A 26,858-nucleotide genomic window follows, 5' to 3' on the forward strand; every position below is an offset into this window, starting at 1 on the left:
ATCTGATGGCAACTGGAAAATGTTTTGAGATACCCAGAAGCTTGGGAAACAGACCTGTCCTTGTTCTACAGCAGATTACACTAAAATGAAATAAAATTACATGAAAATGCAGGCTTCTAGAATGTGGCTGTCACAGCCTAGAGGGACTGCCTGGTTGCCGTGGAGCCTACCGGGGGCCCCGCTGTGGACCACACGGCCGCCGAGTCCTGCAAGGCGGCCCCGCAGGCGTGGCTTCTGTCGCCCATGCATCTTCTGCTCCTCTTGTGCAACGTCAGGAAGTCTGTGTTCGAGCCACATCCTTCGCCCAGCGGCTCAGACGGAATCTTTTACTTCACTTGGTGACCACTCAGAACAATAACAGCTGCCACCCTCTTCCTGAGCTAAACAACAATGGCTCAACCGTCAACCCTCCCGGACACTTGTGACGGAACAGCTTTTAGAAAGTTGTTTTGTTTTTTTCTCTCTCTTCAAAAGCCACATTGACCAGAGCAACGTGACGGCCACTGTCAGGGACCAGGAACTGAGTCATGAGTCTGTCGCCCGAACGGCTCAAGCCACCGGGGTTTTCTTCTAAATGGGGAAAGAAGACCTGGAGACTATGAGGCAGATGGTTTCAAATTCCCTCTTCACCCAAAGTTGCCTTAAAATCTGAGTCTATGTTCCTGTCTTGACTTCGACACTCACCAGCCAGGGCAGAATCTCAACCACAAGAAAAGACAGGAAGTTTGCAGCAAACGTCACCTTGACGGTGGACCAGCGGAGGCTTTTATTTTCTCCTTTATTCTTCTGGGTAGGAAGGATGTCAGAAAAGCAGCGAGGGTGGGAGGGTCGCAGGATGGAGCTGTAGGCCCCAAGCACTTGGACTGTGGCAGCGGGCTGTTTACATGCCAGCCTTGGGGCCTCCCCTCAGGGCCGTTCCAGCGGACCCATCAGGACTGCTCGCCCTGCCTTGACGTCCCCGGGAGGAGGGTCATTGCAAAAGGCCTCAGGAACCCCAGGCCTCACTCTGGAGTCAGCGCTCCTCCTCCGAGGGCCACTTCCCTTTCCATGTCGGGGCGGGAGTCAGGGCCTTACGAGAAATCCACTCTCAGTGTGGGAAACGGGGCTGAGGGGCCGGCCCTCAGAGTCCTGCCCACCCCCAGCACCAGCAGCTCCACCTCCAGTCTGGAAGGTTCTCAGGCTCAAGGGCAGCTGTTGAATGACAGCTTAAATATCTGAGCTGCTGGGGACACTGTGGAAACCCTCAGCCCGAGGAGCCGAGCTGAGGGTGCCTGATCGGCACAAACTGGCCTCCTTCCCACCACCCCTGAGCACCGCCTAGAACCTTCTAGAACTCCCTTCCTCTCCCTTCCCCTCCCCCTCTACGGTGTCTCTGTGCCTCCCTGTTTCCCTCTTTTTTTTTTTTCTATCAGAACTGCCCCCACCACTCATTTCAACCCCTCCCTCTTTCTTCTTTCACTTTTTCTTCCTCCTTATTTATATTTTGTTTTCTTTTCCTTTTTGGGCAAGCATCTGGGACCCTTGTCCCTAGCCAGGGATCGAACCCATGACCCCTCCATTGGAAGCAGAGTCCTAACCACTGCACCAGCAGGGACGTACCTTCCTCCCTCTTCTCTTTCTTTCCCTGTTTCCCTCTCTCCTCCTTCACTGTTCCTTCTTTCTCTCTCTTCCTTTCTCCTTCTCTCTCCATCCCATTTCCTGCCCTTCTTCCCTCCTCCTTCATCCTAGCTCGAGGTAGAACTGACTTAGCCTGGTTCACAGGTGTCCTCATCTTGTTCGAGGTCTGTTTCTCTCAAAGCAAATCAAGACTTTAAAGGCATGACGGGTTTTTTTTTTTTTTCCACTTTATGATATTGTATTGGTTCTGCCATACAGTGACATGAATCCGCCAAAAAAAAAAGAGAGAATCAATAACCAAATAAATAAATAAAGAGACAAATAAATAAAGCCAGGCCGGCGGCTCCCCCTCCTGCACACCTCCCCGCTAACCCCGCCACTGACCACTGCCCCTGGTTGCGTATTTTACCTGCAGTCTGGGAGGCCTGATTTTGAGCCCCACTTTACAACAGAGTCACACCCACACCCGAGACCACACAGCTGGCACAAGCTTGACTTGACCCAGCTGAGAACTGGGTGGTTGGCTTGCTTTCCAGGTGCCTCAACTGACTTACTGCAAAGGCCAAATGTCATCTCTGATCATTTATTATCTACAACCATGGAAGGAAAAGTAGCGTCTCCCTCTGAGAGGTTCCATCTTCCTGCCTCCCTGTCCTCCTTCCTGGGACAGAATCCGTCCTTCTCTAAGGCGTTCAATGCCCAGCTGGGTTTGGACACACTTTCTGGGATCGAAAAATAGAAGGCTTAGCCAGGCAGGTCTGGAGCCTGGGCATGATGCCCCACTTCTGCGGGGCTCAGCGACATCCATGCTTTAAAGCACGGGGGTTGAATGAAGTTACGGCTTACACGCTTCCCACCCATCTCTGATGTTTCGTAAATCTGGGGACGGTGGAGTGAGAGTAGAGTCCCCAAGGGTCAGGCTTGCTCCTCCACCTGAGCCATCTGGGGACCATCACTCAACTGACTTCACGAGGTTGGCAAGCAACAGAGACAGAGTGGCTCCTTTGGTTTTGACAAGAAGCGGGAAGCCCCGGGTGAGAAGAGCTAAGGCGATTAGAATAAGATGAAAGTCTTTGCTGCTTCACTTGGCAATGTTTCAGGCCAGATCTTATTTGGGGAGGCTTCTATTCTGGGGGCACCCAACAGACTCAGGTGTAAGGAATGAGTTATTTAGAAACTGTGGCTAAGCTCAGAAAAGAATATGAGGTTTTTGCCTCAACATGAAAAGAGGAACTGGAGTTAAAATAAGCCCTGATCAGTAAGTACTGAAGCTCCGACAACCCCAGGACTCCGCCTGACGGTGCGCGTGGTTTAACCAGCTCCTCGTGCACAGCTGCTCGGATCGTCTTGAGCGCTGTTCTGTTTTTGCAGGAAGGCGTATCCTTAGGAGTGCAAATGGCCCAGGCTGCCTCGGCACCCCCAGCTCCCCGTACCCTGGTTACTGGTCACCAAGGAGGTCCCAGGCCCAGTGCCCGGGTTGGGGAAAGATGCGTCCAGAGGGCCTGGTTTTTCTGAGATCTGCCTGGCTGAGTGTAGGCCTCAGGTAATGATGCCTCATCCCCACAACTCTACCCGTTGTCTGAGCCATGGGTGAGCCCCTGCTCCAAGACAGAGGATTGCAGAGAAAGCTGTTGATGGCCGAGCCAACCAGGTTCCCTCTCAGAACTGGCAACTCAGTAATGAGACTGTTGGTGGGAGCAGGGCAGACTCACCAAGAGGGGCTAAGAAAGGGGCCCCTTGCAGAGAAAGCCGTTGATGGCCAAGCCAATCAGTTTCCCTCTTAGGACTGGCAACTCAGTAGTGAGCCTGTTGGTGGGAGCAGGGCAGACCCCCCAAGAGGGGCTGAGTCGTGGCAGGTAGCGCCTGGACTGCAGGGCCCCAAGCCCTTCTGGTCCAGGCCCAGCCTTCTCCCTCCTTGCGCTGTGCATCTCCCCCAGGGCTGCCCACACTCCTTGCACACGTTAGCCAAACTGATTCTCTGTTCTTTTCGACCAAGCCTGGTGAGGCCCCAGGTTCGGAAGCTGCTGCAGGACTGGCAGCCGTTCCCTGGAAAACGCGATGTCACGGCAGCAAGGAGTGATGGCGAGAGGGTCCAGACCTGGGTGCAGCTTAAGACGGTTACAAGCCGTGAGTGCAAACTGTACAAGAAGCCGCAGTCTGGCCTTTTCCAGCTTACGACCTAGTCATACTTAAAGTCTTCTTCCCTTTGAAGGAATAAAAGAAACCACAAGGGGAAAAAAGATCAAAAGCCCCGACTAACTTTTAACTTGAGAGTTTAAACTCCTTTCAGCAAACCACCAATCAAGGACACCAACCTCTGTGGGAAAGTTCACACAGTCCTAGACTTGGGGAAAATTCAAGGCCATTGAGCCCCACTGGCTCCCCAGGCAGGCCTCCCCTTGGGCAGTCTTGTCCCTGACAGGTGAGGAGCCCACAAGAAGACCACCATCCCAGTGGTGGGTGGCTGCCAAGTCTTGAAAAGATCGTCTAGTATTGGGGTACCAACATGTATTCCTAGTGGCAAGGCTGAGACATGGGGGTGTCCCAGACTATCCAAAAACATTCAAAGGGGCGTTCTTTAGATACCACTGCAGATGCACTTGTGGGAAAGGACCAAGAAGCCAGAAGCTACACTCAGCCTGACCTGCGTGTGGGTCCATGAGAGTGCACTCAGTTATGTCCGATTCTTTGCAGCCCCATGTACCCCAGGGACCTGCCTATTGTCCAGTTGTCTGTCCCACTGCCTCCTGAGTGTGTGTTGAGTCGCTTCAGCCGTGTCCGACTCTGTGCAATCCCATGGACTGTAGCCCACCAGGCTCTTCTGTCCATGGGGATTCTCCAGACAAGAATACTGGAGCGGGTTGCCATGCCCTTCTCCAGGGGATCTTCCCGACCCAGGGATTGAACCCAGATTTCCTGCATTGCAGGCAGACTCTTTACCGTCTGAGCCACCAGGGAAGCCTGTTGCATCCTAGTTCTGTACAAAATACATCATTCCATTTATCTCCGGAATCAGTGATTGCACGCCACCTCACCCCTTCCACTTTTACTTTCTTTTCAACTAACCCCCCTGGTCCTGTCATGGCTCCTTCATGATGTAGTGTCCCGACCCTCGTGTATCCTGGCCACTCTGCTCGGCATACGGGTGGGGCACCCCACCTGGTGGTGCCCCTCCCCAGGGGCTGGAGAGCTGAGTGTCTCTCCTCTGCCCCCACCGGCGAGAGCATGGTCTTCTTTATTCGGCCCACCCCACTGCTGTCTTGGGGCATCCAGATAAAAAGAGCTCCCCTGGCCTCTGCATCTCTGTTGTCATGCATTGTGATGACGCAACACCCGTGGGGCTTGGCACACAAACCATATGGAGGGTGGTTTTCCTGGGCTTGGCACACTTGGTATGTCCTTCTGTAACCTTTTTCTTCCTTCTCTCTCTCTCTGTTTTTTTTTTTTTTTGGCCAAGTTGCACAGCTTGTGCTTTCAGGATCTTTAGTTCCTTGACCAAGTATGGAACCCGGGTTCGCAGCAATGAAAGGGCCAAGTCCCAACCACTGGACCGCCAGGGAACTCCCTCTTTAACCTTTATAATCAGGGTTTTACGTGTTCGGACTTTCCATGGGGAAATCAGATGTCATGATGCCTTTGACAGAACAGGTCTCTATGAATTCAAAGGTATTATTTCCTGCTCATCCTTAGGGTGATCTTCTAGCCCCTCAAAACCTACGGCCTGCTGTCCTGCAAGCTCCCTCTCTTCTCTCCTTCACGGTCCACTTACTCTCATGCATTTGAACACATCGAAGAAAAGAATCAACGACCATAGTCACTTTTCCTTTGCATCTGAGCATCCTTCTTCCCTTTATTTCCCCTTCACACCCATGAACACAGACAGTGTCTGTGGCGCCTGCTCCATCACGCCCTGGAGCAGGTCCCTTAGCAGGATCATGGTCTGCCCGCTGAGCAACCCCAGCCAGGGTCCTCTAGGAGAAAGACAGGCTCAGACAAGCCCCACATCTAGGCTGCCCGGGACACCCGGTTTCTTCCCTCCTTCCTCTTTTGCTGCCGGTATAGGTTGCAGTCAAGGTCACGTTTTGAGGTTTCTAAAAGACTCACCTGAACAGTGAATTTATCGTCTTCATTGGGCAGAATCCTGTAAGTGTAAACACAATTCCGGTACCTGGAACAGACCAAGGGCTGAGTTAGAACCTATACTTTTTCTGGACATCGAGGGGCCTGGGACAGAGGCACTGCTTCCCCCTCCCACCTCACCCCCCACCCCCGGCCCCCAGCACTCAAGGAGCCTCAGGGGAAGGTGGTGGAGTCCCTGGGACATGGTTTACTTTGGTGCTTGACAGTTGTGTGGGTTGATCTAAAGGGGTCCTTCACCTGGAAGGGCTTCCTCAACCTCTGGGCTGTCCTGTTGGCCAAACAAAATGGAGCCAGAGTGGGTGTTTGAAGAAGGAACGAGACCCTAGAGGAGTTGAGCACAGTGGGAGCATGCCAAGTGGGAGGTGGGCACAGCCACAGGGGGGCCGCGCTGGCCAGGGGGAGGCTCACGTAGCTTTGGGTGGAAGTCCCCCACCCTCTGTGGCTGCCTCCCCGGGAGACTTTGCCCCATGGGTTCGTTCTTCCGAAGGCTGGCCACGATTCCTTCAGAAACCTGGATTTTCCCAGAAGCCTTAGGGTGAGCCTCAGGGTAGCTTCTAACACAGAAGGGCAAGGAATCCCGGATTCTCTTTCTAGAGGCTCAGCCTTCCTCTGGTCCAGAGGACTCTGACGTGGGAAGGAACGAGAGCCGCTTTTTCCTTTCCTAAAAGCCTTGAGAGGAAGGGGGGCTGTCAGGGATGAGCATGTGGGGGAGGGGCCCATGGATGGGTGATCCAGGACAGCCTGGTGGCAGTGGGCGGCCGTGGAGTTCCCCTGGCTTGGCTGCGGAGGCCACAGGCGTAAGGAATTTGGGGGACACCACTTGGGCCTTACACTCTCAGTTGAAATGGCTGTTCTACCCTCTTACCCATAATCTCCCATCCCCACTTCGCCCACATGGGATTCTCACAGACCCTGAAAACTTGCCCACCCCTCTAGACACTCCGGCTCGCAGAGGCTCATGTTGTTTCGACGATCAAAGTGATGCTTCAGTACAAAGCGGTCATTCATTTAACCCCTCCTACATGCCCAGCACTCAACACATGTGTTACTGTTTAACTAGATTTTGAAGTTATACACTAGTTAACAAAATTTAAGATCACTCAGAGAGATACAAAATGAAAAAAAAAAAAAAAGTATCCTTCCCCAGTCCTGTGAATTCTTTGGAGTTCCTACTCCTTTTTGTAAATCATTCCAGAACGTTTAAACATACACATAAATTGATGCATGTCTTTTAAATGCAAATAACATCATATTACATATATTGTTCTAGAATTTTCTGCTTTTCACCGAAAAAAAATTATTAGCAATCTGTCCAAGTCATGTTCCAACACATGACCAGCTCATCATTTATTTGACTAGACCAAGATGATGAACAGCTAGTTGGGTGTGTGTGTATGGTGTGAGTCACTCACTTGTGTCCAATTCTTGTGACCCTATGGACTGTAGCCCACCAGGCTCCTCTGTCCATGGAATTCTCCAGGCAAGAATACTGGAGTGGAGAGCCATTCCCTTCTCTAGGGGATTTTCCCCTTCCCAGGGATCAAACCCGGGGCTCCCACATTGCAGGCAGATTCTTCACCATCTAAGCCACCAAGGAAGCCTGGACAGGTAGTTATTGGGGGCTTTTCACTACTAATTTATAGTATTAGTATTTAAATGCTGCAGTGAACACCTCTGTTCTGACCTCTTGTGTACATTGGTGAATCCTCAGTAAAATCCTTTAGTTTCCCCTCAGTGAAAAGGGGAGAATAATAACACAGCATCAACTTTTTGTGTAAATTGAGCATTTAGACTAGTGCTCAAAACACACCAAACACTGCAAGTGCTGCCACTTGTGCGTGGTTGTGGATACGTCTCCAGAAGGAGAATGGCTGGGCGAAAGGTCTCAGGCACTTCATGTTTTGATAGAGACTAACCTGACCTGCCTCTCGAGAAATCTGTATGCAGGTCAGGAAGCAACAATTAGAACTGGACATGGAACAACAGACTGGTTCCAAATAGGAAAAGGAGTACGTCAAGGCTGTATATTGTCACACTGCTTATTTAACTTATATGCAGAGTACATCATGAAAAACGCTGGACTGGAAGAAGCGCAAGCTGGAATCAAGATTGCCGGGAGAAATATCAATAACCTCAGATATGCAGATGACACCACCCTTATGGCAGAAAGTGAAGAGGAACTAAAAAGCCTCTTGATGAAAATGAAAGAGGAGAGTGAAAAAGTTGGCTTAAAGCTCAACCTTCAGAAAACGAAGATCATGGCATCCGGTCCCACCATTTCATGGAAAATAGATGGGGAAACACTGGAAACACTGTCAGACTTTATCTTTTTGGGCTCCAAAATCACTGCAGATGGTGACTGCAGCCATGAAATTAAAAGACGCTTACTCCTTGGAAGGAAAGTTATGACCAACCTAGACAGCATATTCAAAAGCAGAGACATTACTTTGCCAACAAAGGTTCGTCTAGTCAAGGCTATGGTTTTTCCAGGGGTCATGTATGGATGTGAGAGTTGGACTGTGAAGAAGGCTGAGCACCGAAGAATTGATGTTTTTGAACTGTGGTGTTGGAGAAGACTCTTGAGAGTCCCTTGGACTGCAAGGAGATCCAACCAGTCCATTCTGAAGGAGATCAGCCCTGGGATTTCTTTGGAAGGAATGATGCTAAAGCTGAAACTCCAGTACTTTGGCCACTTCATGCGAAGAGTTGACTCACTGGAAAAGACTCTGATGCTGGGAGGGATTGGGGGCAGGAGGAGAAGGGGACGACAGAGGATGAGATGGCTGGATGGCATCATTGACTCGATGGACGTGAGTCTGAGTGAACTCCGGGAGTTGGTGATGGACAGGGAGGCCTGGCGTGCTTCGATTCATGGGGTCTCAAAGAGTTGGACACGACTGAGTGACTGAACTGAACTGAACTGAACATTGCCTTCCAGTGAAGTCGTCACATTGTGTCTCCTACTAACCTGTCTCTTACTAACTGGGTATGAAGGTGTGTATTTCCCCATACCCTGCCAACTGGCTGTTATCAGACATTTTAATCTTTTGCAAATTTGAGAGATGATGGCTGGCTTTAATTTGCCTTTCTTTATGAGCAAGGTTGAATGTGTTCTTATAAGTTTAGCTATTTGTATTTCTTTTTCTGTGAATTCCTTTTCATGTCTTTGGCTCACTTTTTTTAAAAAAAATCATCTTTTGGTTATTTATTCATAAGATTTTGATATATGCTACAATATATTTTGGAGTTATTTATTTTTTAACACTGTATATTGATGATTTTCTTCTTAGCTGTATAGAGGTTTTATAATTTTATGTGGTCCATCTCACAATTTTTAATGCCTTTTAAAACAATGAATGTTAAAACAAAGTTTTGGAGAATGTGTTGGGTGATTTCACTTCCATGTGTCTCTTCATTTCACAGGAAAATTTCCTCTCTTCCTCTGACCCCTTTAATTCCCATCTTTCCCATTCCTATCCTGTCTCCAAAGCCTGAACTGACAGCCCTATTGGCTTATTTCAGAGACGGCCAGGATGAAGCTCTAATTCAGCATCAGCTCACCTCCCGAGATGTCCCCGGGGAAGCAGGGCACCGCCGCAGACCCCCCCTCACTCCCCCCAGGCCCACCCATTGCAGCCTCAAGTCCATTTGTACAGCCAGCCAGGCACGCGCCCCAGACAGCTGGAAGCCTGTTCTGCTCTTATCTTTCACAGCGTGTTCTCATGACACTTCCTCCTGTAGATATGCAAATAAAGCCAGGGCGGAGAACTGTCTCTTATTTGGCTGAGGGCAGCTAATTTATGGAAGAGGTGGAACAGGCCCCCAAACATCAGCTTGTAAACAGAAAGAAAGAACACAGAGTCACCAGGAGGGGTACACACAAAGCGCGCAGAACAGGAAGGCCCCTCAGTGAATTAAGTGTGGCAGACAAGCCTCGATGGCTTTTTCAAAGGTGTTCTAGAAACACTGATATGGCTCTGTGTTACTCAGATGGATCAGAATCAAAAGCTAGTACAGCAGAAGATACTTTCCCCTTAGATCGTTAACATTCAGCATCTCCTATGCATAGGGGTGGGGGGTGGAGCACACGTCATCCCTGGGGCCAAATCAGTGGTCTTCAAGGAAAAGTGTGAGCATCACCACCGCCACCCCCTGCCAAGCACACCCCCTGGAGAGCGGTTGGTTCAAACTGGCTGCCACTGGGGGCTCTGCAGAGAGGAGGAGGGGACCACTCCTCAGCTTCCCACACTCACCAGCAGCTGCACTTCGCCCTGGTCCCATACACTTGACATGTACATATACATACATGTGCACACGCATAGACAGATGCATAACATATTAATAAATGGATGTTGTTGTTCAGTGGCTAAGTTGTCTCTGACTCTTCATGACCCTATGGACTGTAGCACGCCACGCTTTCCTGTCCTTCACTATCTCTGGGAGTTTGCTCAAATTTATGTCCATTAATGCTATTCTAACCATCTTATCCTCTGCTGCCCCTTTCTCCTTTTGCCTTCAATCTTTTCCAGCACCAAGGTCTTTGCCAATGAGTCAGCTCTTCTTTCAGGTGGGTACACACACACATGCCTGTGTGCTAAGTTGCTTCAGTCGTGTCCGACTCTTTGCGACCCTATGGACTGATCCTGTCAGGCTCCTCTGTCCACGGGATTCTCCAGGCAAGAATACTGGAGTGGGTTGCCATGCCCTCCTCCAGGGGATCTTCCCGACCCAGGGACTGAACCCAAGTCTCCTGTAGCAGGCGGATTCTTTACTGCTGAGCCACCAGGAAAGCCCACACAAACATACATACATCCGCAGAATCTTACATATAGAGTGTTTACAGTGAAGACTCCACAAGTAAATCACCTTAGACAACCACTGCCCTGGAACATAGCCCAGACAGTGTGCTCACTGGGGACCATGGATCCTATTTAGCCCTTTCTCACCTCTTGATAATGATTTAGTAACAATTTGAGGGAAGGGGGAGTTAGCTCAAATGGTAGAGCACTCACTTTGCACATGAGGGGTACCGGGATTGATGTAGTTACAATTTAGGGCGCTAACCCTGCTCTTCAGTTGCTGCTCCTTACAGGGTCTGGGCCACATTTCAGAGCAAGTGTGTTAGGAATATTCCCATTGGAGACCCAGGCTGGGATGACGCTGGGCTGGCCCAGCCTCCCGCATATGGGATCACTCTATTCTCAGAGGCAGTGGCTCTCACAGCGAATCTTCCGTGCGACTACCGACTCCCGACAGCCAGCCGTTGGGTGACTATAGGTGCCTACGCTGTCCAGCAGGAGATGCTTCCCCAGCGAAGGCACTTTCAGATCCCGGGTTTGGGAAGTTTAACTCGAATGTAAGAGGATAAGCAAATGGAAATAGGGAGAAACTACTTCGTGGCATTTTATTTATTCTTTCAGATTAATGTTACTATTTCTGTGTGACTATTCCTAGCCAAATAACCACTGAGAACATGCCCAGAAGCATCTTTTCTTATGGTGAGAGAGAGAGAAATCAAATTCTGAAATTTGAGAACCTCATGAGTGCCTGTCTCACTCAGCCGATCAGCTTAGCATGTTCCCCAGTTGTTTAAAAAACTCCTTTGTAACTCATTATCCTTCAGTTCAGCAATATGTGAACCGTGAACTTCCAGATGTTCAAGCTGGTTTTAGAAAAGGCAGAGGAACCAGAGATCAAATTGCCAACATCCGCTGGATCATGGAAAAAGCAAGAGAGTTCCAGAAAAACATCTATTTCTGCTTTACTGACTATGCCAAAGCCTTTGACCGTGTGGATCACAATAAACTGTGGAAAATTCTGAAAGAGATGGGAATACCAGACCACCTGATCTGCCTCTTGAGAAATTTGTACGCAGGTCAGGAAGCAACAGTTAGAACTGGACATGGAACAACAGACTGGTTCCAAATAGGAAAAGGAATACGTCAAGGCCGTATATTGTCACACTGCTTATTTAACTTATATGCAGAGTACATCATGAGAAATGCTGGGCTGGAAGAAACAAAAGCTGGAATCAAGATTGCTAGGAGAAATATCAATAACCTCAGATATGCAGATGACACCACCCTTATGGCAGAAAGTGAAGAGGAACTAAAAAGCCTCTTGATAAAAGTGAAAGAGGAGAGTGAAAAAGTTGGCTTAAAGCTCAACCTTCAGAAAACGAAGATCATGGCATCTGGTCCCATCACTTCATGGGAAATAGATGGGGAAACACTGGAAAAAGTGTCAATCACAGCAGATGGTGACTGCAGCCATTAAATTAAAAGATGCTTACTCCTTGGAAGGAAAGTTATGACCAACCTAGATAGCACATTCAAAAGCAGAGACATTACTTTGCCAACAAAGGTCCGTCTAGTCAAGGCTATGATTTTTCCAGGGGTCATGTATGGATGTGAGAGTTGGACTGTGAAGAAAGCTGAGCGCTGAAGAATTGATGCTTTTGAACTGTGGTGTTGGAGAAGACTCTTGAGAGTCCCTTGGACTGCAAGGAGATGCAACCAGTCCATTCTAAGGGAGATCAATCCTGGGTGTTCATTGGAAGGAGTGATGCTGAAGTTGAAACTCCAGTACTTTGGCCACCTCATGCAAAGAGTTGACTCATTGGAAAAGACTCTGATGCTGGGAGGGATTGGGGGCAGGAGGAGAAAGGGATGACAGAGGATGAGATGGCTGGATGGCATCATTGACTCGATGGACGTGAGTCTGAGTGAACTCCGGGAGTTGGTGATGGACAGGGAGGCCTGGCGTGCTATGATTCATGGGGTAGCAAAGAGTCAAACATGACTGAGCGACTGATCTGATCTGATCCTTCAGTTCTAATTTCTAATTGTATGTGTTTTCTCTGTTTTTCTTTGCTTGAGTGTTGCAGACATCTGGATGAAGAGAGGATGGGAGAACAAGGATTGGAAGCTCTACATTCAAAAGAGCCACTTGAGTGCAAGGTAGAAATTAGAGACAATGTATGTGCACCCTACGAACCAAGGGTGCTCACTGTCCCCGCCCAAACCTCAGAGAATCCCAGTCAAAGAGAATGAGGAAAAGAGGCCATGGGTTCAGAAGAGAGGAAGCAGGAGGAGGCGGCCCAGGTGGCCAGGTGAGAGGTGGGGTGAGCGTAGTTGCAGGCCTGCAGTGCGCCCTGCCCCAGCATCCTGGGGAGGGGCCTTGCCTGAGACCCAAGGGAGGAAGCCCACCTATCCGCGTACCACACCACCCCTGCGTTACTCAACCCAATCAGGTGGATCTCAGATCAGGGGGCTCCCTCTCCCATCCCTGCTGATGCTTTATCATTGGGAAGAAGAGTTGGGCAGAAACCCAACCCAGTGTCTAAAAAAATAATCAGATCCAGTTTTTTCCTGACAGTTCTTTGCTGGAAAAGAAAAATCACCAGATCTATTAAAAACAGCGCCACTCAAAAGAAGGGGATACCATTTTTCTGAGAACTCAAAGATGATGTCTCCATGTTACATAGAAGCACTGCAAAAAGAAAAAGTGAAAAAGAAAATACACTCTGGAGAAGTCTGACTTGTGAGCTCAGTAAGATTTAAGAGACAACTGCTTCTCTGAAACTGGAGAAATGCATTGTAAAAACTGAGGAACAGGAGATAAAACAAAAAACTGGTCAGAAGTGAAAAACCTAGAGTTCTACAGTCAGCATTAAACACTATGAGAGAGGCAGCGAACAGCAGCTTTGTGTTCTGGAGAACTTTAACAAGGAAGAAGATAAATCTGAGAAAGTCAGTCAGTACAGGAGGAGAGGGAAGATGAGAAATACACAGGACACAGCTCTGTCCTGCAACATAAATATAGTAGGAGTTCCTGAACTCACAGCTAGCTTTCTTTTTTTAATTTTTTTTTTAGCTTTCTAGCTGGATCATCAAAAAAGCAAGAGAGTTCCAGAAAACATCTATTTCTGCTTTATTGACTATGCCAAAGCCTTTGATTGTGTGGATCACAATAAACTGGAAAATTCTGAAAGAAATGGGAATACCAGACCACCTGACCTGCCTCTTGAGAAACCTGTATGCAGGTCAGGAAGCAACAGTTAGAACTGGACATGGAACAACAGACTGGTTCCAAATAGGAAAAGGAGTATGTCAAGGCTGTATATTGTCACCCTGCTTATTTAACTTATATGCAGAGTACATCTGGGGAAGGCAATGGCACCCCACTCCAGCAATTCTTGCCTGGAAAATCCCATGGATGGAGGAGCCTGGTGGGCCACAGTCCATGGGGCTGCTAAGAGTCGGACAAGACTCAGCGACTTCACTTTTGCTTTTCACTTTCATGCATTGGAGAAGGAAATGGCAACCCACTCCAGTGTTCTTGCCTGGAGAATCCCAGGGACGGGGGAGCCTGGTGGGCTGCTGTCTATGGGGTCGCACAGAGTCGGACATGACTGCAGTGACTTAGCTTAGCAGCAGCAGCAGGGTACATCATGAGAAACACTGGGCTGGAAGAAGCACAAGCTGGAATCAAGATTGCCGGGAGAAATATCAATAACCTCAGATATACAGATGACACCACCCTTATGGCAGAAAGTGAAGAGGAACTAAAAAGCCTCTTGATGAAAGTGAAAGAGGGGAGTGAAAAAGTTGGCTTAAAGCTCAACCTTCAGAAAACTAAGATCATGGCATCTGGCCCCATCACTTCATGGGAAATAGATGGGGAAACACTGGAAACAGTGTCAGACTTTATCTTTTTGGGCTCCAAAATCACTGCAGATGGTGACTGCAGCCATTAAATTAAAAGACGCTTACTCCTTGGAAGGAAAGTTATGACCAACCTAGATAGCATATTCAAAAGCAGAGACATTACTTTGCCAACAAAGGTCCATCTAGTCAAGGCTATGGTTTTTCCAGGGGTCACGTATGGATGTGAGAGTTGGACTGTGAAGAAAGCTGAGTGCTGAAGAATTGATGCTTTTGAATTGTGGTGTTGGAGAAGACTCTCGCGAGTCCCTTGGACTGCAAGGAGATGCAACCAGTCCATTCTAAGGGAGATCAATCCTGGGTGTTCATTGGAAGGAGTGATGCTGAAGCTGAAACTCCAATACTTTGGCCACCTCATGCGGAGAGTTGACTCATTGGAAAAGACCCTGATCCTGGGAGGGATTCAGGGCAGGAGGAGAAGGGGATGACACAGGATGAGATGGCTGGATGGCATCACCAACTCAATGGCCATGAGTTTGAGTAAACTCTGGGAGTTGGTGATGGACAGGGAGGCCTGGCATGCTGCAATTCATGGGGTCACAAAGAGTCGGACACGACTGAGCAACTGAACAAATATGTAGGACCTGTGAAGAAAATTACCAAGTTAAAAATAATAGCGATAGCTGTATTTATTATTAAGACTGAAAAATACTGAAATGTCCGTTTGTACAAGTTGTATTATGGATTTCATGCACTTACAATCAAAGTGCGAATAGTGGACTTCCATGGTGGACCAGGGAAGTGGTTAAGAATCCGTCTGCCAATGCAGGGCACATGAGTTCGATCCCTGGGTTGGGAAGATTCCGCATGCCGTGGGGCAACTAAGCCGCAACTCCCGAGCTCACATGCCCTAGAACCCATGCCCCTCAACAAGAGGGAGCAGTGAGAAGTCTGCACACCGCAACCAGAGAGTACCCCATGCGCGGCAGCCCGCGTGCAGCAACTAAAGTCCTCTGAGCAGCCAAAAATAAATTTTCTTAAAGTCCCACTAGTATTTTTTCCAACTTGTCAAAATTATCATCTGGCTTATCTGGAAGAATACTTTAAAAGAATAGATATGCAAATCCTAAAGTAAAATAGTTTATAAAACGGTGGTAAGGCATTCAGTGTGAACTTGGTGTGAGAGAAGCAGACAGAAATGGACCGGGCTAAACAGGCAAGAAAGAGATACGGGAGACTTAATACATGGTAAGAGAGAGGCCACGAAGAGCAAGGAATAAGCTAATCAGTGGGAGGTTTCAAGAAAGATGGTTACTTGAGAAAAATGCCCATAAATCTTTGTCTTACACCATCCATTAATTCCAGAGAGATTAAAGTGTTCAGTGTAGAACGGTAACAGCAAAACAGAAAAACCGACATTTTCTCCATCTGCTTTTGCCAAATACTCTGCTAAGCGTGTGATACACACTTTTCATTCAGTCCATCCAACAACACCACATGGGTATTCTTATCCCTGGTTTTCAGATGAGGAAACCGAGGCCCCATAGCGTTAGACAATCTACCAGAGCTTGGAAAGGCAGAGTGGCCTCTTAGCCTGAGCCCATTAGCTCTAAAGGACCTGCTCCCGACAGGAAGCAAAAGAAACAAAATTCCTGGGTGCAGAAGGACTCTACATTGGAAAGTAAAGGGGAAAAAGTCACAAAAGAGCATGATTGATAGACTTTACAAAAATTTACAATCTCTGAATGTGGGGGGCGGGGAAAGTCATAAAGTTTAAAGGCAACCACAGCGAAAATATTTGCAACAAATGTGATATAAGGAATTCATGCAAAGAGGTGATAACAGAAAAACTACAGTTTCAAATGAAAAAAGGCCAAGAGAGAATGAAGCAGACCATTCACAAGAGAGAAATGATGAAAGTCAATAATCCAAACAAGTTTACCACGACTGCAATCAAGCAATGCAAATCAAAATGAACGGAAATTAGCTACCTTTCACCTTGTAATTCAATATATTTTAAAAATGAAAATATTCAGTAAATGGAGGCTGGAATGAGGTGGGTGCTCTTTGGCACTGCTTACCAGAACATAAATTATAACAAGATTTCTGGAAAGCAATTTGTCGTTTTCCATCAAGAGCCTTAAAAACATTATCCTTTGATCCAGTAATTCCTCCCCTAGAAATCTATCATCGGAAATGTCACATATTTGCACAAAGACCTTCATCACTGTCATATTTAAAATAACGAAACACTGTTAGTAAGTTGAATGTCTGACAATAGAAGAGTAGTCCATAAATTATGGTGCATCGTGTAATAGAATTTGTGCATCTATTAAATATGATATTTAGGAAGAAATGTTAACTAAATGAGAAAATGCTAATGTTGCTAGAAAATGCAGACTAAAATTACATGGTATTAGGCATATATTAATATAATATGGAGCTTATGAAACTTATAGAGGTATGTATGTATCTACCTATGTATAGACATATGTATCTATCTATATAAATACATAGAGAGAATATAAATGAGAAAATACAGCAACAAATTAACATTATTTGTGTTAGTCTCTCATCTCAGTGGTTGGGTAATTATTTTCCTCCTTAACACCTTGAACTCTATATGTTTAACTTAATACTGTATTTTTTAAGGTTCCTTGAAAAAACGTGCGAGAAGGGGACGATGGAGGATGAGACGGTTGGATGGCATCACCAACTCAATGGGTATGAGTTTGAGCAAGCTCTGGGAGATGGTGAGGGACAGGGAGGCCTGGCATGCTGCCAGGGGTCCACGGGGGTCTCAAAGAGGCGAACACGACAGAGCGACTGAACTGAACTGAACTGAACAAAACACCCCCCTGTTTATCAGAGGGTCTACGTCTACACTGCCCCTGACACAGGGGATGCCTAGCAAGACTCTCCCCTCTGGAGGGCAGGTTTCTGGTTGGCAAGGGAGGGGCTGGGCCAGCTGACCCTTTGGTGTCATTTACAGTAAGTAATCGAACCCAAAAAGTCTGGGTCCTGGTACTTGGAAACACAACACTTTTCTCAATAATGGGACAAAGGGACTGTGAAGTCAGCAGGAGAGAGAGGAGGGAGCTGGTCCACAGAGCTGCCCGGGGGCCTGGCCTGCAGGGCTGTGGACACTGAGGCCACCTCATCTGCCGCTGGGCTTCCTTGGAGCCTTCGGACTCCAGATCCCTCAGTCTCTCCCTCCTGTGTTGGTGGTTAATCACTGTTAAGATGGCCTCCGCGTCTCGCCTTTCTCTTCCTTCTCCCAGCTTCATTCAGCGCCTCTTCCTGGCCCCTGAGCCCCAGGCCCCTCTCTCTCTCTGACCTCCGGGCGCTCACCGGGCCCCCGCCCACAGCCGCGGCCACGCGTGCGTCATCCGCGTCCTCTTCCTGCCTCGTCTCTGCGAGCACTTCCTCTGAGGGGCCCCACATGACAGCTCAGTGTCTCCCGGAGGCTCCCGCGGCTCCAGGAAGCCCCAGGAGTGACGCTCAGCCACCGCCCTCCTCTCCCCTCCTGCGGAGCGCTCCTCGCACACCGGCCTTCCCTCCTCTGCCTCTGAGATGTCGCTCCTCACTTGGCAGCTCGTAAAAAGTCATGGCCAAGAGCCTGTCATACAGCGCGAAGCTAGGTCAGATATAGTATGTTAATGGCGTATGGCTGGCATCTAGAAAACCAGGACGGACGAACTTATTGACAGAGAGGAAATGGAGACGAAGGTGTGGAGACCGGGCTGGAGGCCAGGGCGTGGGGAGGAGAGGGAAGGACAGACTGAGAAAGGAGCATTGACACCCATACACCACCGTGTGTGAAACAGATAACCGGCAGGACGCTGCTGCACAGCACAGGGAGGCCCACCTGGCACTCCGTGATGACCTAGAGGGGTGGGGAGGGGACGCGGTCCAGAGGAAGGGGATATATGTGTCGAATTATGACTCATTCGCGTTGCCTTAAGGCAGAGACCACAACCGTGTTGCACAGCAATCATCCTCCAATTAAAAAAAAAAAAAGGAACAGCCAGGGTTCAGCGGGTGCTGACTATGTATGCTTATCTCCACATTGTCCCGTTTTATCCTCTCAATAATCCAATGACATCAACGGAAAGACAAATCACTCCATTTTTTACACGGGCCAAAGACACGAACAGACATTTCTTCAAAGAAGGTATACAAATGGCCAAGGAGCAGAGGAGAAGAGGCTCATCGACATCCATCATTAGAGCGATGCCAGCCCAAGTCACAGTAAGAGGCTACTTCACACCCACTAGGACGGCCATTACCAAAACGATAGTAACAAGTGTGGTGAGGGTGTGGAAACATTAGAACCCTCAGACCCTGCTGATGGGAATGAAACAGCACCACTGCTGTAGAAAAGATGGACAGTTCCACAAAATGTAAAACACAGAATTACCACATGACCCAGCAGTTCCACCCAAGACAGTTGAAAACACATGTGCATAAAAAAACTTGAACTTAAATGACCACAGCAGCATCATTCATCGGAGAAGGCAATGGCACCCCACTCCAGTACTCCTGCCTGGGAAAATCCCATGGATGGAGGAGGCTGGAAGGCAGCAATCCACGGGGTCGCTGAGGGTCGGACACGACTGAGCGACTTCACTTTCACTTTTCACCTTCACGCATTGGAGAAGGAAATGGCAACCCGCTCCAGTGTTCTTGCCTGGAGAATCCCAGGGACGGGGGAGCCTGGTGGGCTGCCATCTATGGGGTCACACAGAGTCGGACACGACTGAAGCGACTTAGCAGCAGCAGCACCATTCATAATAGCACAAAAGGAGGAGCAACCCAAATGCCTGTCAACTGATGAACAGCTAAATAAAATGTGACCTCTTGATAAAATGGGCTACTATTTATCCATGAAAAGGGATGACTCATACTACAACATGGATAAACCTTGGAAGCATTATGCCAGGTAAAAGTCAGATACGAAAGGCCACATATTATATGATTCTATTCCTATGAAATTACCCAGAACAGGCAAATTGTCAGAGACAGAAAGTAAGTCAATCAGTAGTTGCCACAGCTTGGGAGGGACAGAAATGGGAAGTGACTCCTAAGAGGTTCAGGCTTTTTGGGAAATGGGAAGTGACTCCTAAGAGGTTCAGGTTTTTTAGGAAGGGGAGGGGTGATGAAATGTTCTGGTGTTAGATGGTTGGATGGCATCACCAACTCGATGGACATGAGTTTGAGCAAGCTCCAGGAGTTGATGATGGACAGGGAAGCCTGGCGTGCTGCAGTCCATGGGGTCGCAAAGAGTTGGACAGGACTGAGCAACTGAACTGAACTGAACTGATGGTTTTACGTTATGAATGCACTACATACCACTGAATGGTACACTGATTCTACAGGATGTGAGTTTTACTGCAATGAAAAATTAACCCAATGAGCAGGCATTTCCCCACTGAGGACCCTGGGTGGGTACAGGGCGGTTAGCATCTCACAGAGGCTAGAACTCACGTGAGGCCCAGCCAACTGCAGAGGGCTTGCCCCTAAGGACTTCATCACATGACCTGAATTAGCGAGGGAAGCCCCTCCATCGCTGGGGCAGGGAGGAAGGCCTAGAGCACCACCTCTCATGGTCATGCTGGGGTTCACGGTCCAGGAGATGGGACCACTCATCGGAGAAGCTCCGAAGTCTGTGCACAGGTGACTCTCACCTGTCAGGTAGACAGGTGCTCAGTCTCTTTGGTTGTGTCCGACTGTTTGAGACCCTACAAAATGTAGCCCACCAGGCTCTGTCTATGGGATTCTCCATGCAAGAATACTGGAGTGGGTTGCCATGCCCTCCCGCAGGGGATCTTCCAGACCCAGGGACTGAACTTGGGTCGCCTGCACTACAGGCTGATTCTTTACTGCTGACCCACTAGGGAAAGACAAACCAAAGCCAAGCTTCCCTGGTTCTGGAAAAATTTCTCCAGGACGCTAGGCTAGGGCACAGAGAACCTGGGGACGCTCGACTATGGGTTTTACGAGTCGCTGCACAAAGAAAGTACCAGGAACCTGTTAGACGGAGAGGCCTCCCCAGGCACATCACTCCCTTCTTGGTCCTGAACGCAGAAGGACTGCTCAGAATAGTGGTCCCTGGACAACTAGAGAGCGAACTGAACAATCTCTTACACAAACCAGCTTTTAGGAGCTGTGGTCCTCTGGCTCTGACTACTGTCTGTGCCAGCATCTCTCACCCTTTGTCAATACCAGATGGGAAAAACAGTCTTTTCCTTTGCACTTGCACAAAAGTAATTAATGAGCAATATTTGTCGTTCTTGTTGTTTAGTTGCTAAGTTGCGTCCAACTCTTTGTGACCCCATGAACTGCAGTATACCAGACTTCCCTGTCCTTCACCATCTCCCGGAGTCTGCTCAAACTCATGTCCATGGAGTTGGTGATGCCATCCAACCATCTCACCCACTGCTGCCCACTTCTCCTCCTGCCCTCAATCTTTCCCAGCATCTGGGATCAGTATAAACTTTCCTAAAGTTTGAAAGGGGATTGGAGGAAGGAGGATTACATCAGACCCATTCACACCTTAGTAAATGGCTTTACACCTCTCCAGGACATTTCTGCCCACTCTCCTGACAAGTCCCTTCTCTGTGCTCCATCACGAGGGGTCTCCCCTCCAGGCCTCCTCTGACTCTACACACACCCAGACTTGCTGGCGTCTCTCTCTCTTCTTCTCTCCCAGAAACAGTAAATTCAAGTCCTGGTCCTGCCGTCATTAGTACTGTGAACATACAGCATGTTACCTAACCTCTCTGGGTCTCAGTTTTCCGCACCTGTAAAGTGCGGATAATAACCACACTTCCTCTGAAGGCCAGTGTGGACAGTGAGTGAGTCAGTGTATGCGAAGAGCTTAGAACAGAATCTGACATGCAGGTTGTCTTCTGCTGTTATTTTTAGGCAGAATGCATCAGTATCCACCTTCGGTTTGCAGAGCAAGGCTGCAATGGTATGGCCTGCCCTACCTCAAGGGGCCATAACTTTCTTACTAACAAGTAGAATGCCTTCTCAAAGGGCACTTTTGGTGACAAAATGTCCTTCTGGGGCCTCTTTGTCTTTCTGGCCGTGCTCACAAGGCTGCCAAGTCCAGGCTGCCATGTACTGTCCCTGGGAAGGTGGCTGTAGCTTTGCCTGGGCAAAGCTTGTGGTCGGCCAGGTGCTGAGGGAAACCAAGAACACGTCCTCGTCACAGCTGGTCAGGCCAGGCATGGGTTTCTAGCACTTGCCTGCCTCTGCCCCTGGGAGGGAAGCCAACTCTCTCCTGTGTGGTTTAGTGGAAACACCACTGGACCAGGCAACTCTATCCTGCATGGTGGCTGATGGACCCAGAATATATAGGCTCACTCTTGGGGGCTGGGCTGCTCTTACAGAGATCGCAGTATATCGCTGACTCCTCTGGGCCATTGCTCTGGTTCAGCCTGTCCAGCCAGGGCAAGGAAAGCCTGGCCCCAACTGACCCATGACCCCGCACGCTGATGGACCTGAATCCCCAAAGGTGTACCTCTTCCCTGCAGCAGAAAGCACATGGCAGGTATGCTGGCCTCACATGGAAGCGCAGTCCTGGCAGGAGAGGAAGACACAAGCTTGACAGTCTCTTAGTATCCTCTGTACAAAAGGGGCCAGACAGCCCCATCAAGGAGCCCCCCTGACCTCCCTAGTCTGCTGGCGGGTTCGCGTGGAGCCAGGGGAGCGTGACATAGGCCCCACCCAGAAGACCCACTGCCCCTCGCGATCTCAAGCCCCTTGCTGCAAGAAGGCAGAGCGGGACTCCGTCTATGGAGTCAGCTGCCTGGGGTCCTCCCCTCCAGCTCTCTGCACCCTGAGATGGGCCTCGGTTTTTCTGAGGTTTTCTGAGCTGTGGAGGAGGGACCTGTGTCTTCTTGCTCCGAGGCAGGTGTAGGGCTGACCTCCCGAGAGGAAGTGCAGGTTTGCTAGGCCCGGGGGCGAACGTGCACACATCGGTCACGTGGGCCGCTATCAATCGCAGCCTTGTCTTTTGGCGTTTCCCTCACCCCCTCCTTAGTTCCATTTAAATAGGCAAATCCTGTCCTCTTTCTCCAGCAAGCAGGCCACTCCCGAGGAAGCTGCCCTCGGTTCCTGGAGCTCCAAGCATCGCAGTCTAAACCAGGCGTTGGAAGCCTCCTGCTGCCCTCCTCTCTCAACTGGAGGAGCCGGGAATATGCTCAAGCCACTGGGGTCCGAGCAGGGTGCCTGAGGTCTTTTCCCATATAGATTTTTCCAGCGTAGGAGGGCCAGTCTTAGAGGCTTCCTTGCTCACTTTGGAGCAGGGTCATTAAAAGGCCTTGACACCATAGCTGGCTTACCTGGGGCCCTGCTGTCTCAGCATCTCCCGGAGAGAAGCAGAGCGTAGAGCCTGATGCCTGGGAGACTCATGCTTGTGGAACCCCAATGGGGTGCCCCTTGCTGGCGGAGAACCAGGAGGACAAGGTTTTCACCAGTCCCAGGAACAGAGAAAGCTAAGGATGGGATGGGAGGGTGGGGGGCTGTTTTTCAGGAAGTCAAACCTCCATGATTTAAAGGACTGGCCTTTTGACTTTTTCTGTTTGTTTTTCAAGAGCACGTTCTTCTTGCCTTTTCGGTGCCGTTAAAGGATACTTTCATGAAATGAACGGCTAAGAGGTGGCAGTTAGATATCACTTAGCTAGGTTTTCGTTTTTAAATCTCCTTAATTGGCAACATTAAAGGTGGTGGCAAAAGGAGGTCTCCCAGGGTTTTGGAGAGTTCGGTGGTTCGTGGTATCCCACATCCTACAGGGGCTCCTGCCCCTGCGGGAATCATGACTCCCCCCACAGAGCCAAGGGGATAGGGGAGCCCCGGGCCTGGAGTTAGCGCCTGGCCTCACGGCTTGGCTCCCTGGGGAGGGCTCCAAGCCCTGCTGTCTGGAGCTAAAGGGGCCTTGGGGCTGGGAGACTAACAAGAAGCCCAGCCCTGGACTCGGAGGATGGTGGGTATGGGGTGGGGTGTGGGCCACGGGTACCCTCCCGAAGAGGCAGACCCTGCACAGTTGCCAAGGCTCCAAGAGTAACTCAGCACCAGGGAGGGGAGAGAAGGAGACGCAAGAGAGGAACGAATACCGCACACCCTCTGGGATCCCAGTTTGCCACCAGCCGGCCCAGCAGCGTAGGGGCTGCCCTGGTAGCTCCGACGGTTAAGAATACGCCTGCAAAGCAGGAGACCCAGGTTCGATCTCTGGGTCAGAAAGATCCCCTGGGGAAGGGAATGGCAACCCACTCCAGTATTCTTGCCTGGGAAATCCCAGAGGAACCCGACAGGCTATACAGTCCACGAGGTCGCAAAGAGTCGGACACCACTGAGCAACTAACACACACACACACACACACAGCAGGGCGGTGTGGACTAAAGCCTCAAGCTCTCTGAGGTCTGCCCACCTGCAAAGTCAGGGGCGGTGGGACTAGAGGTTTCATGGCTTCTCCTAGCTCTGGCTCTGGCTGTCGCAAGGCTCCCAGTTTAGAGTCAGAGACCCTTGTTGCAATCTGTAGCCTGAGCCTGACCACAGCTCCCTGGTCAAAGGGCTGCTGTGAAGGTTAGTTAGCCTGGAAGCTCCCGAGGTCTCTGAGGGGAGGGGAGAGCTGCACGTGGGCTGAGGGGAGACAGATCAGGATGTCCCCACTGTCTCTACGCCCGGGTCGATGGGTCCCCACAGGGGCTGTGCCTGTGGGGAAGACTAGGTCTGCTTCCCTTTCCCCCCACCCCGGGTGTGAGAACTGGGGACTCAGGAAACTGGCCTTGGGAGGGCGAGGCTCTGATGCAGTCAGACCTCGGGCCAGGTGGCCAGCTAAAAGCTTGGGTTAATTTCTAAACAGTCCCAGTTCACCCTGGTAAACACCCTGTCTTCTCTCGCTGCCACTGGAACCCAGGCTCACACCGACTTGACAGGTACAGGACTGGGGTGGCAGCAGCCGTCTGTCTGTCTGGGTGCAGCCTCTGGGGACGGACAGTGTTGACTTTGTCATCCCTTGGTTAACCCATCTGAGCCTCAATTTCCTCATCTGCAAGAGTAGCCAAGAAAAGGACCTGCACTTCAGATTGTCGCGAAGTTGAAATAGGTTGACGCATAGACAAATACTCAAACTCAACAAGCTCCAAATAAGGTCTGTGACCCGTGACCCATTTCCCCTCCTGCATGGATGGCGGTAGCGTCTGCCTGCTCGGAGGGACCCTTCTGCAAGCCCAGGGGTGCTACCTGAGAGGTGCAGGTGAACGTGCCCTTCCCCCATCACGCCCAAGGCCCCAGAGGGCATGGTTAGACCACAGGGTGGCAGAGTGGCAGGGCCAAGGGCCTCCCTCAGACATTGGTGGAGAAGGGTGTTACAAAAAGGAACTGTCAGCAAGTGGCCGGTTCCCCAGTTTTAGGACAACTGGCGCATTCAGCAACATCCCAGAACTGGGGGTGGGGGGGCAGTCGATGGTGGTTGAGAGGCCTCAAAAGGTGGGGACACGGCTGAGGGCATTGGACGGGTGAGAAGTGGCTCCTGCTGTTGGTAACATGACTTCCTCTGCTCCCAGGGCCCCAGATACAGCCTCTGATCCTTTCTTGAGCGACTCCCCGTGTTCACGGCTCCCCAGACAACAGCTTCCTCCAAAGTCCCATACTCTGGCACAGGAAGGGTTCTCTCTTGCCACTTCCGTTCTTCCAGGACTGTTTCCCAGCTGTGCATCTTTGACCAACACCTGAACTGACCCAGCTGCTTTCTAACACTCCCACCACCATGGAGCCCTGAGTTTCCGCCCGGCTCACAGGCCGTGGACACCCCCCTCCTGCCTTGGTCCCTGGAACCTCAAGGAAGCCCCTGGTCCTGCTGCTTGATGGTTGCTGGGGTGTGCGGCCCAGACCCCAGGCTAGCCCTGGAGGGCTCCTGCTCTCAAAACCCCAACTCCGAGGCCGAGCAGGTCCCCCGACAGGCCTCAGCTGGACCCACCAACAAACCTGGGAAGCGCAAGGTCGCTGGACACAGAAACAACCCCATCCCAGGGCAGGGGCCCAGCGTGCCCCGACCCAGCTTGCCCTGTGCGCAAGCGGCACCTCCAACACCTCCATTGCCAGGCCAGGCCGGCGTGGGCAGGTTGGGTACTCACAGCACACAGAGCGCGTAGGCCCGGGAGATGGACTCGCTGGCGCGCACGAGGAAGCTCCCATCCTTGCCCGTTCTGGACAGCAGCTCCTCTGCCTTGGAGCGGGTGATGTTGCCATGGTTCCAGCAGGGGACCATGGCGGGCGCGGGCCTCCCTGGGGCCGGGCCGGGTGGCCTCCCCCCTGGACCGGACGCTGCGCCGAGGGAGCTGGGCCCTCCTGTGCTGCGACCCTCCGTGGGTTCCCTCTCAGTCGCCCCAGCTGCTGCTGCTCCTGCCACCCGCTCGCTGACCGACTTCCTGTTTCAGGCACTCGGCAAGGGAAAGGAAGCTGAGCTGCAGAGAACTTCCTCATTGCAGAGCCCAAGCAAGACAGTCCTCCACCTCCCCCCTCACGGCCTGCTGCCCCTCCCTCTCACCAACCCCCCTGCCCACCCCGCCCGTGCCCCCCATCCCCGGCTCCCTCCTTTAATGCGTCTCAGTCCCTGGCATGGCAAATATCAGCTTAAGCCCTCCTGGGGGAATCTATCAGCTCCTCTGGCATCAGGAGGCTCAGGGCCAGCCTCTGAAGGAGTGAGGCCCAAGCGTTAGCCATTCCGGGGCCCATGACCCGATGCCCCACGTGGGGTGGCCACGCCAAGGACGTCCACCCCAGCCCTCTGCCCTACCCCCAAGCTTTCCACCTCCCTGTCCACTCCCTCCGACATGCCCGCAGGTCAGAGGCTCACAGGGCCGGGCTTCTCAACTGGGGCTGAGGCCTGCTCCCCGACCCCCACTGAGGGGGGTACCAGCCGAGCCCCCCTACTCATAATGAGACACACACAGCCACCTGGGCACCTTTCAGCCCCAGAAGCTGGGAAGACCTTGAGCGACACCACCCATGGGCTCCCCTGGGACAGCTCTGCGACACTTTATACCCATCGCGGGGGCCGGCAGGTATACGGGAGCCCGTGGCAACCCTTCTCCAGGGCAGCACATCCTGACCCCTGTGGCCCAGCTTAGGGACATGCAGAGGGAGCTGGGAGGGCTCTCGGGACATGGACCTTTTGCAAGGTGACACCTCTGGATCTTTCTGGGACATTTGGGACATTCATGCATGTCCCCCTATCCCTGGGCAAGTTGGCCACCTGGCAAGGATGGCATTCCTTCCTGAGTCCCACATCTCAGGTAGAGCTGGAGTTGGAGGTAGAGGTGGCCGGGCATGGTTGCCTTGGTCCACAGCTCAAAGCGGGGGCTGCCTTTGGGGAGGTGGGGACCACCATCCAGGATCAGCAGGCTCTGAGGGCTCTGAAGTGG

The 26,858-nt window shown here is 50.8% G+C and overlaps 1 protein-coding gene across 1 annotated transcript in view; it reads right to left on the reverse strand.

Moving 5' to 3' along the window:
- The window catches only part of INPP5D (inositol polyphosphate-5-phosphatase D), a 137,525-nt gene extending 111,633 nt beyond the window's left edge, over positions 1-25,892 (reverse strand). Inside the window, exons 1-2 of the mRNA XM_086394204.1 lie at positions 25,569-25,892; positions 5,722-5,785 (exon numbers count right to left, since the gene is read on the reverse strand). Of these exons, the coding sequence (XP_086250330.1) occupies positions 5,722-5,785; positions 25,569-25,702 (198 nt within the window). The 5' untranslated portion in view covers positions 25,703-25,892. The remainder of the gene's footprint in view (positions 1-5,721; positions 5,786-25,568) is intronic.
- Between the last annotated feature and the right edge of the window lie 966 nt (positions 25,893-26,858).

The sequence above is a fragment of the Bos grunniens genome, chromosome 3 (genome assembly GCF_055505025.1).
Source record: "Bos grunniens cultivar Pamir isolate PY7600 chromosome 3, Bosgru_T2T1.0, whole genome shotgun sequence".
In the NCBI taxonomy this organism is placed as follows: domain Eukaryota; kingdom Metazoa; phylum Chordata; class Mammalia; order Artiodactyla; family Bovidae; genus Bos; species Bos grunniens.